The sequence below is a fragment of the Lithobates pipiens genome, unplaced genomic scaffold (assembly GCF_037356315.1).
Source record: "Lithobates pipiens isolate NorthernLeopardFrog02 unplaced genomic scaffold, aLitPip1_a1.2 Scaffold_1, whole genome shotgun sequence".
Classification (NCBI taxonomy): Eukaryota; Metazoa; Chordata; class Amphibia; order Anura; family Ranidae; genus Lithobates; species Lithobates pipiens.
In genome coordinates, this window is record NW_027507685.1 from 203130648 (window position 1) to 203145312 (window position 14665).

Below are 14665 nucleotides of genomic sequence, written 5' to 3' on the forward strand. Positions count from 1 at the left end.
TTTACTAAAACTGGTGCACATAGAATCTGGTGCAGCTCTGCATAGTAACCAATCAGCTTTAGTAGCCAATCAGCTTTTAGGTTTTATTGTCAAAGTTTAATTGAATAAGCTGAAGTTAGAAGCTGATTGGTTACTATGCACAACGTAACCAGATTCTGTGTGCACCAGTTTTAGTAAATGTCCCCCCTATGGCTCCTTTCACATGGGTGTCAGAGGGTGGTTAAAGAAAAAAGGCTAAAATTCTACCATTGCAGCTGGATGAGCCTGTGCCTTTCAAATGCACTAATTAAGGTCAATGGGAGCCTGCTGCAATGCAAGGCAAGTGCTTTTGTCACAGTCACTGTGTGTTATTTTAATACAAAATTCCCCTTGAGTTAGAATTTCTGCTTTTATTTATTTATTTATTTTTTCTTTATTACCCTCTGAAAAGTGAGCCACAATAGATCACAGAGAGAGCTAGACACTGCTGCCCTTGTGAAAGAGCCCATTAAAAAAAGACTTTGGATCATCAATGTATGATATATAAATTAATGCTTTCCGGGACCTCCGGCCCAACTGAGATAATTTGGGTGACAAGTGGAGTAATGGGGGACAAGGAGTGTGGAGTGATGGGGGATGCAGGGGGTGAAGTGTGAAGTAATGGGGGATGAGGAGTGTGGAGTGATGGGGATGAAGGGGGTGAAGTGTGGAGTAATGGGGGACAAGGAGTGTGGATGTAGGGGGTGAAGTGTAAGTAAAACCTTGGACAGAGGGGTGACTGTGGGGTATACTTGGCTTTTGCAAAAGCGTTTGACACAGTTCTCCACACGTGGCTCATTTGTAAGGTAAAGTCTACAGGCCTGCAAAGATCAGTTTGTAAATGGATAAAAAACTGGCTAAAAAAACAAAACAAATTCAGAGAGTAGTGGTTAATGATTCTTACTCTGAATGGTCTAAGGTTATCAGTTGTGTACCCCAAGGAGTACAACTGGGGGAATCAATGGTGGAGAAGGATCTGGGTGTTCTGGTAGATCATAAGCTTGATAATAGCATGAAATGCTAAGTTGCAGTTTCCAAAGCGAGCAAAGTCCTGTCTTGTATTAAGAGAGGTATGGACTCCAGAGAGAGATAATTTTGCCCCTGTACAAATCATTAGTAAGACCTCATCTGGAATATGCAGTTCAGTTTTGGACACCAATTCACAAAAAGCATATTGGGAACTGGAGAAAATGCAGGGAAGGACAACCAAACTGATAAGAGGCATGGAGGAGCTCAGCTATGAGAAAAGATTAGAGGAACTGAATCTATTCCCTCTGGAGAAGAGGATATTAGGGGGGATATGATCAACAAAGACAAATACATAAGCGGTCCATATGGTGTTGAGTTATTCACTTTAAGTCTTTATACTCTTTACGTCTGGAGGAAAAGATTTATTCTCCAAATACAGAAAGGTTTCTTTACAGTACGAGCTGTGAACATGTGGAACAATGCTCCCAAAAATGTGTCAAAAATGTCCGATGTGTCCGCCACAATGTCGCAGTCACAATAAAAATCACTATAATAAGGCTTACCCGTAGGTAAAATGAATGTCCCCTAATTCTGTACGGTTTAGGAGATATTCACCTTGCATGTAGCCGCTGACGTCAGCGGCGAATGCGCAGTAAAGATCTGGAAAAGGTCTGGCGTATCGTGCCGGAACTGAACACTCCCACGCGCATGCACGGGAGTGACGTCATTGCAGCTCCGGCCACTCACAGCGCTGGAGCTGTGAACCCAGAAGAATCGCTGAGGCAAAATGTCAGCTTCCTCGGCGGTGACCTCTGCACCCCCATTACCCCACATTCTGTATCCCTCATTATTCCACACTCTGCACCCATGCATTCCCGATTACATTTTACGTTGCACCACAGCATCCTCCAATACACCTCACTCTGTGCTCCCACACCCTGTCAGCACCCTCCCCTACCCTGCTGTTCATATTTGGGATTTGGAGTGAAACTTCACTTGGAGAGAGTGTGCCTGCTGGTCTCTGGGGCCCCATTTGTAGCGGGTGCCATGGTGCCTTCTTCTGCAAGGTTCAGCTCATCCTCAGAAGTTTCCTTGCAGTGAGCTACATCTGGCCATGCTCCCTCCCCTACCGTGTTTGTTTTTTTTTGGATGTTGTAGTCACAGATGAGAAACGGAGTGAGAGGGAACTAGGAAGATACTGAGATGCCTGCTGATGTTATGGGGCCCAGTGGCACCCTCTAGTGTCTGCTGGACTCTGTTAGGATTTTCCCTTACTCTTTGAGAATAATGCAGCACAGCATTGTGGAAGATGTAGTCTGGAGGAGGACGTGACTCTGTTAGCTGGATCAGCCCAGGACAGACAATGCAAAGCGTGCAGAACTGCCTGCTGGGAGGAGTGATAAAAGGAGAGGCACGGCCTGTTTTCAGCCTCTGAGGACGCCATTCAACACCTGCCAGCAGGGGGTCTGTGTGTGACCAGGAGTAAGAGACTGCGGCCTATACAGCGGAGAGCCGGATCACCCATTTCTGAGGAATCTTGGAGGACAGCCCTGCTATTCTAGCAAGTGGACCGGCCTGCGCTTCAGAGCAACTGGAAGCCCCTGCACTTCAGTCCATCGGGAGTTGCAGCACGGCGTGGCGGCGCCATCTTTACCAGACAGACATCAGGAGGTAATTCCGGATGGAGTCTCACAGTTATTGGAGTCTATTGTGGTGAGAGGGCACCAGCCCATTCCAGTAGAGATTACAGTATTGCTGAGTGAGTTCTTTCTACAGACTGCTGGTGAGACTTGTAGTTCCATGGAGGTGAATCTACTTCTTCACAGGCATCATACAGCTGGACTTTGGGGACCTGTCTTTCTCCCCTGCGTTGTAAGGTCAGTATTGTATTGCACTCGCATGTAAAGAGGAATCTACAAGTGGTGATATTTCTTCAGTTAAGCGATCATCTGCACACCTTTTGTTCTACAGTCATTTCTTTCCTTTTGTCTCTGCGGATTACAAATTAGAACAATATACTGCAGTTTAACCATCAGGCTAGCTGAAGATATCTGGAGTTTAAAGAACTTTCACCATCTTCTTTTACTAAGCATTGCTGCTCTACTCACAAGTTGATCTCTGAATTATAGCCTAGGGGGAGCCATTTGTGTACATGCTTAATTTTACACTGTGTTACTGAATGTAAAGATTATATACTGTATTTTGGTCTGTGTGTTGAGGCCTCAGTGGGAAGGTATTTAATATATGTCCTCAAGCTATTGAGTACCTATCCTTCTGTGCACCTGTTCACATATACCCCTTCAGGTGATGATAACTGTTGTCAATCATAACTTGTGTTCATTCATGTTTTTCATTGTATTCCATTACTTATCTCAGTAAATCTTTCTGAGTGGTTCAGTAATATTGTGTGAGTTTCTTATTGCTAACGCCACATTGCAGAATCAATCAGCAGCCCCCATTGGGGTACTGCTACACTGGGAATTAAAAATCCTAAGGCAGATAACACAGTTCACATAAGTGTACTACCTGTATTTAAACTATACATTTAGTTATTTCCCTGGTGTTTAAATCTGAACTCAAACTTTATCTTCAGTGCGGCACAGGTTTCCTTCTTGCATTGAGGCTGCTTACTCTGATTTCACTGAACACCATGAGCTTCTCAGTGTGCATTACAAGCTGTAGCAAATCAGACAGAGCCTGCCTCATTTCTTCACTGGAGGACATCCAGCATCACCCAGTGCTTTCTTCCACAGCCTGACCTAGCCTGCCACTTAAATTCATTAATTCATTCAGTTTTTTCAATCATGGAGGCTCTGCATTATATGTTACCTAGGGCAGTCTGCATACAATTGTAGTCGGCCTAGGAAACGTTGAATCCTCAATACTAACATCTATGCATCAAGGCATTTTGATATTTGCATAACTCCTCAGAAGGAGACCACTGTTTGCATCAGGGCTGAGAACTCTGGAGATAAATACTAAGTCCAGTTGTTGTGTTTTCAGGAAGCTACAGCAAGGTACAGCACCCTGATCTGCCTGCATTACATAGAGAATCAAAGAGACCCAGTGATGCCATCACTGTCTAAAATAAGGTATGTAATTAAACCAGAAAGGTTTTAATTTTAAAATGAAATTAGCATGTCGATAAGGGTATAAAGGAGGAACCAGGAAAGCCAAAATATAAGCAGAATAAACTTCAGTTTTAAAGTATAACAAATATGCAGAACAGAAACAGGAACAAATAAACTCCAAATGCAAACGAATGAAATGCAAAACAATGCACCAGCTTAAAATATATTCAAAATATGTGCCTTACTGTTAACATACATTTTACTGATGTATAATATAAAAAAATCACAACACAAAAAAGGAACCATTCCTGAGACGCCAAAAACACTAAATAAAGTCTTAATAAAATTAAGACATGCTTGATGATGATCTATTTTTCAACCAGACCCAAGTCGCGGACACCCCACATATTACAAAATCGTTTTTGTAGATAGTTTATTGGCTTTTTATTGATGAGGGATGTTCCTTTGTACTTTTCTTTTATTACTTTATTACTATTCTTCTTTATTTTTTTTTATTTATTTTTTTTACAATTCATTGGAATTTATTTTGAAAAAAAAGTTGTTATTCTTAAAGTGGGTCTTGCATTAAAATGCAGCATCCTGCTATGTCTAAGACCTCCACTTCTCGGGAAAAAATGCTAAGTTTAGATACTGCACAAGATACTGTGGTGTATAAATGTCCAGCAGCAAGACACTTTTAATCATGGATAATAGCCCCAACCAGTGCATGTCTAACATTTATTTGGACTATGGGAGCACTCCAAACTTACAGAAAGGACCTAACATAAACTAAAAACCAATAAACTGCCAAAAGAAGTGAAAACCCCCAAATACCACCATCTGAAACACAGGTATCCTTTTGTTGGGGTCCATTCACAACAGGTCTGTTGGGACTGCACTGGGCAGCCTTGACCTATGGAAGGGGATCAGTGGGAGATGGCCTTATAAGCACTTCTCCAGAACTCCCTGAATATGTTAAAGCGGGGGTCCACCCTAAAGTGGACCTTCCGCTCATCGGAACCCTCCCCCCCTCCGGTGCCACAATCGGCACCTTTCAGGGGGGAGGGGGGTGCAGTTACCTGGATAATCCAGGTAACTGCACCCACTTCCGGGACAGCTCCCCCCCTCCGGTGCCCGCCCCTTCCCGCAAGTGCCCCGCTGCCTGCTGGGAAACACACAGCTCCCAGAGGCAGCGGGGAGCGTCCTTATTGCGCAGCGCAATTCGCGCATGCACAGTAGGGAACCGGGAAATGAAGCCGAAAGGCTCCATTTCCTGATTCCCATACCCAAGATGGCGGCGGCAGGACCCGACAGACGACCTAGCGATCGGCTTCGGGTGCCGACATCGCGGGCGCGCTGGACAGGTAAGTGTCACTATTTTAAAAGTCAGCAGCTGCAGTATTTGTAGCTGCTGGCTTTTAAAAAAAAAAAAAAAACGCGGAGTCCCGGTGGACTCCCGCTTTAAATCATCTGACTCTACATTGTGCCAAGGGTCCATTATTACCTCCTTTGAAGTTATGGGAAAACTGCCTAAATCTACTTGTAGCTTGACCATGAGGTCCTCATTTCTGTGCTATGGTATTGTCTAGAACTTTGACAGATAGTGGTTCACATTGGTGGATAATGGAATCTGGTACCACTCTTCATGCAAAAATCCAGGTCATCACAATCCTGTACAATGTCCTTTGGTCAGTTGACCATGTTGACAATGCTTATGCCTATATATCATATAATATCATCATATCATATATATGCCTATATATTATGCCCATATCAGATGAAATTTTGTATATGCCTATGACGTCATAGCCTTTAAAACTGTACCTCGCAACACCTCAAATAAATCAACATGGGACAAGGGGCTGTGGGGTGGGGGGATGCAGAGCCCCCCTCCCCTAAGCACCCACCCACCCATGTTGAGGGCATGTGGCCTGGTATGGTTCAGGAGGGGGGTGCTCGCTCGCCCCCCCCCCCCTTTCCTGACCTGCCAGACTGCATGCTCTGATAAGTTTCTGGTATTTTTATTTTAGTGTGGGGTTCCCCCTCAAATGGCCTGGTATGGATTTGGGGGCACGCCATTTTTGTTTTATAAATTTGCCGTGAGGTTTCACCCATACTGGAACCAAAGGAATTGTTTTGATTTTTCAAAGGACAAGTTGCACTCATCTTAAAGTCGAATCCAGATCGCATACTGTTCATTAAAGTCAGACCGAAGTCGCAGGGCAAAGATGGATAGAAATTTGTGCGACTTTTATGTTTGATCAGTGTGAACAGGGCCTAAAACCTAGAAGCTGATTGGTTACTATGCACAGCTGCACCAGATTCTGTGTGCACCAGTTTTTATAAATTTCCCCCAATGTGTCTAGACTTTCTTCTTCTTTTCTTTGTCTCACCTTATTGGTTGAGTTGTACATTTGGCAACACCCCACTCATCACATGATATTTCTAATCGGAGTTATGGAGTTATGAGACATTTTTGCCTACTACATTGTAAGGTCTAGTTTACACTTGTGGTTGGGGGTGGTGAAAACAGATGGTTGAGACACATTTTTACCTGCAACACCCTTCCCAAGCTGCAGAGGTAGCCATATTGGATATACACATGACATGGTAAAGCATCACAATGCAACAAAAATGACCATTCCTGTCATGCTTGCTGGGCAATACAGCGCACTGAACACAACTCATTTAAGTGAATGGGGCTGCACTGCAACTGTGTGTAGTGTATGCATATGGTTGCAGCATGGTGGTGAGGGATTTGAGCCTCCTCAAAGCCTGTCAAAACACTGTAGCACCCTCTACTTTATGTAGGTGCTAGAAGTAGGATTTTTGTAAGTGCAGGTAAATTCAATCAGGCCTCGCTGTAAGCGAGGCCTGTTTGTTTTGATCTGTGTGGGCTAGGAATGGCTCAATGTAGGCTGGTGACTCAGACAGCATCATCTTTTGGTTACCTCCCCTCTGCTTCTAGAGGATTCTAGAAGGAAGGAGGGGTAGAGAGGTGGAGTTGTCGGGGGTGTCTGAGGAAGCTCTGACCAATCCCCGAACTAGGATTGGCAGGGGGCAGACCTCCTTGATTTACCCAGGGTAAGCCCACCTGAGAGGAGTTGTCGGGTGGAAGAACTGGGAGATAGAGTACTAGCTGTCGTGGCCTTTGAAGAAACTCCCCAGTCTGGGGGAGGGGGACCTTGGGCCTGGAGCTTGGGAGTGGAAGGGACTCTCGTACATACCATGGGAATGTCCTGACCAAGAGCAGGAGAGGACATCGGTCGAGTGTGCAGTCTGAGATGGATGTAGAGCCAGCGGGAGAGACTGTGATGTCTTCGGCAGTGGAGACAGGCAGCTGCAATCAGGAGGGCTGGCAGGGCCTGAAGCGGGCTGACTGGTATCTACAGTCCACCTAGGGCAGCTGGCACCAGGTCCTTCTATTTTTCTTGCTACACTAGAGGGGCTCACGGTCCCTGTCTGCAAAGGGCTGTTGCTGGGGCCTGGCTGAAGCCAGTGTCAGGCCTAACCATGTGCTAGTTGTGCCTAAAGAGTTGTGCTGTAGAGAGGCATATTGAACAATATTTTTATAATAACCAATCACACCCAGATGTCACAATGAAATGGGATGCCTTTAAGGCATGTCTTAGAGGCACATTCATAACTAAAATTGCAGCCATAAAACATAATTCATCAGCCCTCCTGGAGCGGGTTGGAGACCAGGTGAGACAGCTTGAGCTATCATGTCACAGACCCATCAGACTCCACGAGGGAGGCATGGATATTGGCCCGGGATTCCATGGACCGGTTGAGATCCTCTGCCCTGGAGCGGAAATGGTTATTTACTAAACAGGCCTTTTACAAGTAGGGGAAGAAGACTGGCTGGTTGGCTAGGATTGTCAGGTCCCAACAAACATCCCCAGCCATAGGAGCCATTCACTGCTCCACTGGGAAATTGGTGAATGACGCTGAACTGATAATTACTGAACTAGTTTCCTTCTATGCAGACCTGTACAAGCCATGTGAGGACTACTCGGATGAAGCACTGTAGGGCTACCTAGATACAGTATCCCTACCAGTTTTGACCCGTCCGGCGTGCATGAAGCTGTAAGCCCCGTTCGTGCTTGACGAATTGAGGGAGGCGGCTGCTTCCTTCCCTACCTGCAAGGCGCCAGGGGATGACGGGATCCCGATGGAGGTCTACACTCAGTATGGTGAGGTGATTCTACCCAAACTACTGGAGGTCTTCAACGCCTCCTTCAAATCAGGACAGCTACCAATAACTATGACAAGGGCAAATATTATACTACTACTCAAACCTGGAAAAGACCCGGTAGACCCGAGATCTTACAGGCCCATCTTGTTACTGCAAAGTGACGTTAAAATATTGGCCAAGGTTCTGGCCATGAGGGTTAACAAGGCTGTTCTGTCTATCATTCACCCAGACTAGGCAGGCTTAATGCTGCAGAAATCCACAGCGACCTGCCTTAGATGGCTTTTTTGAACATGCAGACCCCGGCCGATGTGGCTGGCCACAGGGCATTGTTGTCTCTTGATGCCAATAAGGCATTCGACAGTGTCAGCTGGCGATACCTCTGGGCTGTACTGTCCAAATTTGGGTTTGGTCCTAGATTCATTACATGGGTGCGGTTGTTATATGCCTCGCCACAGGCCGCCATACTCATGTCAGATAGGATGTCACATGTCTTTGCACTAGGCAGGGGAACTAGGCAGGGTTGCCCTCGGTCTCCCCTGCTATTCGCATTGACTATTGTTTGAACCTCTCGCTGCACAGGTGAGGGACAGTCCACAAATTAAGGGATTTCGTTATGGTGAATTGCAGGAGAAGATAATGCTCTACACCAATGACATACTCCACTTTTTGGAGGACGTGGATGCTTCATTGTCTCATGCAATGTCCCTCGTTTATGATTTTGGCCATTATTCAAGCATTACCATTAATTGGTCCAAGCACCCACTGATGTTCCTAGATGGGGCTCCCGGTTTGAATACAGATCTTCCTTTTCCTGTTCCCATAGTGACTTTCTTTAAATATCTAGGCATTTATATATCCCCCAAGCTGACTTCTTATAATAGTCTAAGCATATATCCCCTGATGACTCGCTTCAGAGACCAAATAAATATATGGAACAGACTCAAGATGTCCCTGACAGGGAAGACTAATCTTGTTAAGATAATTCTGATGCCCCAACTCCTGTACCTGCTCCACAACACGCTGCTAGTTATTGCCCTGAAAATATTTTGAGTGGTCAACTCCCTGTTCAGATCAATTTAATGGCACACTAACCCCCCCAGGATCAAATTGGAGCAGCTACAATATCCAAGGGAGGGGGGAGGTCTTGCACTCCCCAACCCTTGGATATACTATCTGGCTACACAGCTGCAGCACCTGATAGGAGCTATGGCTCCGTCTCCTGCAGGCTCATCAGCTAAACTTCTGCTGATTGGCACAGGAGCGGAGTCGGTACCAAAGGGCCTGGAGGCTCAGGCGTTTCAATGGCCTAACAAACAAATGCCCACTTATACACTTCTTCAGAAAGTGTGGAACAAGGTCAAGCAGCTGCAACATGTCACGGGGTACACAGCCTACAGCCCGATTTGGGGCAATAAATCTTATGAGGAACTGGCTAAACTTCAACCAGGTCCCAGGTGGCGCCCCCTGGGAGTTACTCACCTCAAACATGTCTTCCACATGGGAAGTTGCTCTCTTCTGCAGACTTGCATTCTAAATATGCACTATCTTCCAACATGCTCTTCTACTACCCACAACTGAGACATGCTGTACAGGCCCAGGGTGTCTCAGTGGACTGGGTACAGTCTCCCACCCTTATTTTCCACATACTGCAAAATGCAACAGACACAAAGGGTATAATATCCCAATGCTACCTCATGCTTCTTTCTTCATTTCTGGAGGGACATCCCATGAAGGCAGGCCACAATGGGAGGCAGACCTAGGCCCCATCACGGGGGAGCAGTGGGAGGAGGCCTTTCAGGCTGTTAACAACTGTTCACTAAATGTTTCACAAAAAATCTCCCAATTATACATCTTACTGAGAGTACACTACACCCCAGTAAAACTGCATAAGATGGGCAAAATGCCAGACCCGCTGTGTGGCAAGTGCAGGATAGTACCAGGTGACCTAATAAATCTCCTCTGGCGCTGCCCCAAACTCCACAGGTATTGGACGGATGTCCTGGCCCTACTCAACCGGGTATTTCAAACTAATGTTCCCCTCGAGCCACTAGGGTGCCTCCTAGGAGTATTGGAGGGGGCAATCCTGGGGGAGATGACAAGGACGGCTTTTGCCAGAGCACTGTTTCAGGCTAGGAAAACAATACTAATGAGCTGGAAATCTGCTACACCGCCGATGGTTAAAACATGGATTCAGCATATGTACAACACTCTTATCATGGAAAAGTACATATACCAGCATAGGGGGAATCCTGGGAAATTTGACAAGTTGTGGGCTGCATGGTTGGATATGCCAGGTATAAGCCCCAGAGAATTGGTACAGATGAGACTGCTTAGATGTTCATAGAGGTACCTGGAGACACACTTGGGTGGGCAACAGTACAAACCCTGGGGCAAAGGTGGAGATGCTAGAAGTATTGACTCAATATCATATGAATGAAGGGACATGTTGGGTAAAAAGGATTTAATAACCCCTCTATTACAAAATCCATAGCTCCCAACTGTCCCTGATTTGGAGGGACTGTCCCTGATTTGGAACAATGTCCCTCTGTCCCTCATTCCTCCTCATGTGTCCCTCATTTTGGTCTGATCCATACTGATGTATGCAAAATGCACTTAATATCTATCAAAAAGCGTTTTCCAGTGCTAAACCTTTCATCTGATTTCTAAATTGCTCTATTTGTAAAAAAACAGTATAAGACCCCTTTCACACTGTGCCGCCACTGGCGTCAGCGGCGCTATTTGGCCGCTAGCAGAGCGGTTTTAACCCCCGCTAGCAGTCGAAAAGGGGTGACAGTGCTGCCCTATTGATTTCAATGGGGAGGAGTGGTTGAGGAGCAGTGAGTTCACTGCTCCTTCACCCCTCCAAAGAAGTTGCTGGCAGGACTTTTTCTGACGCCCTGCTAGCACACCACTCCAGTGTGGAAGCCCTCGGGCTTTCACACTGGAGTGAATGGAGCAGCTGTTTAGGGCAGTTTGCAGGCGCTATTTTTAATGCTATAGCGCCTGCAAAATGCCCCCAGCGTGAAAGGGGTCTAAAGGAATAGTAGTGGTGAAAAAAACACTTGTGGGTTTAAGCAATCTTTTTTTATTTTGTTGTACAATTCTCCATTAAGGGGGTGTGACGGGGGGTGTGTCCAATGCCTGCCTACTTTAGCTGATAGGTGTCCCTCATTCCCATCACAAAATGTTGGGAGGTATGCAAAATGTGTATCCTCGCATATATGCATACAACAAGTTGTGACAACTTGGTTATGTAACTGACTATTCATCGACGATGCAAAATGTAATGTCATCCATGTATGATGATGTTTTGTGTTTCTTGAGCAATAAAAACCGTTTGATTAAAAAAAAAAAAAAAAAGAGTTGTGCTGGAGGAAGAGGAAGGAATAGTCTGCAGCAAGAGTTGTGCTGGAGGAAGAGGAGAATGTCTAATTTGTCCCAAACTCTGCAAATCTTTCTGGGCATTCCATAAATTCCTTAACCCCATCCAAGTTCTAATCCCTCATTAAAAAAAACACAAAACAAAGCTGACGGACTGTCTTATTGTCTTGGAGTGTCTGGAAGCGAATGCCGGTGTTCTGGCATATAGTGACCTGCCATCGGATAGTGTCCGCCCCGTACTGCACATGCGCAGCGCTTGCACAGTACAGAGCAGAAGAAGCTTCGGAAAATCTCTGAAGATGAACGGCGTCTGCGCCGTGGGTCGAGGTGGTAGCCCCACCATCCAAGTAGACATAGGGCTGGCAAAATTAGAGGACCCCTTGCGGGCTCGCTTCGCTCCCCACACTTCGGCCTCGGCCTCGCTGCACTCGGCTCTTTTTATTCCAACTCTATGTCCACTTGGATGGTGGGGCTAGAACCTGGACTCATGGCGCAGGCACCGTTCATCTTCGGCTATTTTTGGAATCTGTGTGTGCTGTACACGGCGGACACTATCCGTCGGTGGACTCTATATGATAGGACACCGGGCTGGGCAGGGTGGCAGGTGGGCCTCACCACTCAGCAGCCCCTATTGGGGTACTGCTACAACCCCTTCTGAAGAGTGATCCACCTCTGTTCAGAGGGTTATGTCAAATGTAAGTGAGCCCTAACCATTGTACCTTTTTGTAAAAATTAAATAAGCAAATTGAACATAAAAAATAAATACTAGTAGCGTTGTCTGCTTGGAATTTGCATGTTTGCTTTTTCTCTGCTTTGCAATAAATGTTCTTGTGTGTAACAGTGAACTGCGGACTTGTGTGAGGATGTGACTAGTGAACTGATGGTAACACAAGGCTGCACATCCAGGAAACTGCAGGCTTATCAGCCAATCGGCATGCAAAGACGAGCAGTTTCATACTGCCTGCTTCTGTCACTTGCACGCTTTCAGTGTGCATGATGGATGCCCAGAGCAGGCTGAATATTTCCAGTCAAGACCCTCAGGATGTGTTTGAGCTGATAAACCGGCTGGGCAGCGGCAGCTATGGAGAAGTTTTTAAGGTAAGTCAAACACTGGAAGGGGCTTTCTAACAGAAACAAGGTAATCGTGTTCATTCTCTGTAAAAGAGAAGTAATAACTGCTACTGCTCAGTACCCTTAGAGGCGGTCTGTTTGGTAAACGGTACAGAAGCTATTTAAAATGTATCTGAATCTAAAAACAAAAATGTAATATATTGCAGTTTACAAATCCTTAGGGCCGGTTCACACTGCGAGCCGCGGCGAGGCGTCTCCGACTTCCTCGCCGCGACTTGCAGGGGGGGTCAGGGGCGACTTGCAGAGGACTTCTGCATAGAAGTCAATGCAAGTCGCCCCCGAAGTCGCCCCGAAGTAGTACAGGAACCTTTTTTCTGAGTCGGAGCGACTCGAGTCGCTCCTCTCAGAACGGTTCCATTGTACTCAATGGGGACGACTTGCGGGAGCGAGGCGAGGCGAGCCGTGTCGCCTCGCCTCGCGCCGCAGTGTGAACCGGCCCTTAGAGGTGGTGGCTGCATTTGTTTTCTTTTTCTTTTTCTTTTTTTTTATGCTGGAGGAGCATTGTTGTCACTCTAGGACAGGAAATGTGTAGATCAGGGTGGAGGTGTTCTGTAGTGACCTGGGACAAAATGCTAACTCATGATAGGACAGTAGGTACAGAGAGCACAGAAAGTTCTTAGATCACATAATTTTTGGCAGTATCAACTGGCATTTTGTGCAGTTATCGAACAGAAATAAAACACTTTAAGCCCTCATTCACACTGAACACGGGTTTGAAATCGCGTGAGTTCAGCTGAACTCGCACATTTTCAAACCCGCATTTCAATGCGAGTTCGGAGGCGATTTGAAAGACTGTGCGGGTTCATGCTCAGATGCCTATTGAAATCGCCCTCGAAGTCGCCAGAGCAGGAACTACTTTGCGCCACCTCACCGATTGGGACAGCATCTTTGCCGGCAATAGGCTGCGATTTTGCATGCGACTTGACATGTTAGGGGGTTAAGACTTAATTCACACAGCCGCACGGGTGGTTGCCGGTGAAGCGGCTGATTTTCACTAGCGGCTCCAAACACGCAGCACACACTGGGGTTGATTTACTTAAACTGGAGAGTGTAAAATGTGATGCAGCTGTGCATGGTAGCTAAGGATGAGCTCAGGCTTGTTCGCATACTCCACGTGCAGAGCCCGCCAGGAAGTCGGTGCAGCGCTGCACTAATCGCGGGCAGTGAGACATTGCCCCGATGTGTGGCTGCAGAGATTGGGCAATGCCTCACTGCCTGTGATTAGCGCAGCGCTGCACCGACTTCCTGGCGGGCTCTGCACGTGGAGTATGCGAACACGCCTGGGCTCATCCCTAATGGTAGCCAATCGGCTTCTAACTTTAGCTTGTTCAATTAAGTTTTGACAAAAAAGAAAACTGGAAGCTGATTGGTTCCTATGCACCATATTTTGCACTCTCCAGTTTTAGTAAATCAACCCCACTGCCTGCAAAAAGCAGCGGCTGTCAGGTTTGTACTCTGTACAGAACAATGGCCGGTCCTGCTGTTGTTTGCATTTGTTCATCTTGTGAATATGGAGCTGTACCTTTTTATATTGTCACTGTGTGGGAACACTTTTTCATGTAGGCAGCTACTTGCTGTTTTTTCAAATATTTAGTTTGCGCGTTAGTATACCCCCATCTTTACATCTTGTGAATAGATCTTCTGACTGGCCCTGGACTTGGGCAGTGTGCGTCTGGGGTTGGCAATTCTGCAAATTTTTGGCCACACACAAACTTGCCGCAGCAAACAGGCCATTTCCCGTGTGGCATAGCCCAGTATTGCTGCATCCAGAGCTGGTGTTTAGCTACCTCCTAAATGCAGCAAACTATGGGATTGATTTACTAAACCTGGAGCGTGCACAATCTGGTGCAGCTCTGCATAGAAACCAATCAGCTTCCAGGTTTTTTTTGTCATAGCT

The 14665-nt window shown here is 46.3% G+C and overlaps 1 protein-coding gene across 3 annotated transcripts in view; it reads left to right on the forward strand.

The window, feature by feature from the left end:
- MAP4K1 (mitogen-activated protein kinase kinase kinase kinase 1) overlaps positions 1-14665 on the forward strand; it is a 250064-nt gene that overhangs the window by 47981 nt on the left and 187418 nt on the right. For 2 of the 3 annotated variants that reach the window (XM_077480595.1, XM_077480604.1), the window contains exon 1: positions 12521-12735. In XM_077480595.1, coding sequence (XP_077336721.1) covers positions 12631-12735 — 105 coding nt within the window. In that variant the 5' untranslated portion in view covers positions 12521-12630. Of the gene's footprint in view, positions 1-3990; positions 4080-12520; positions 12736-14665 lie in introns of those variants that run through there. The other variant, XM_077480613.1, reaches the window with a different exon arrangement.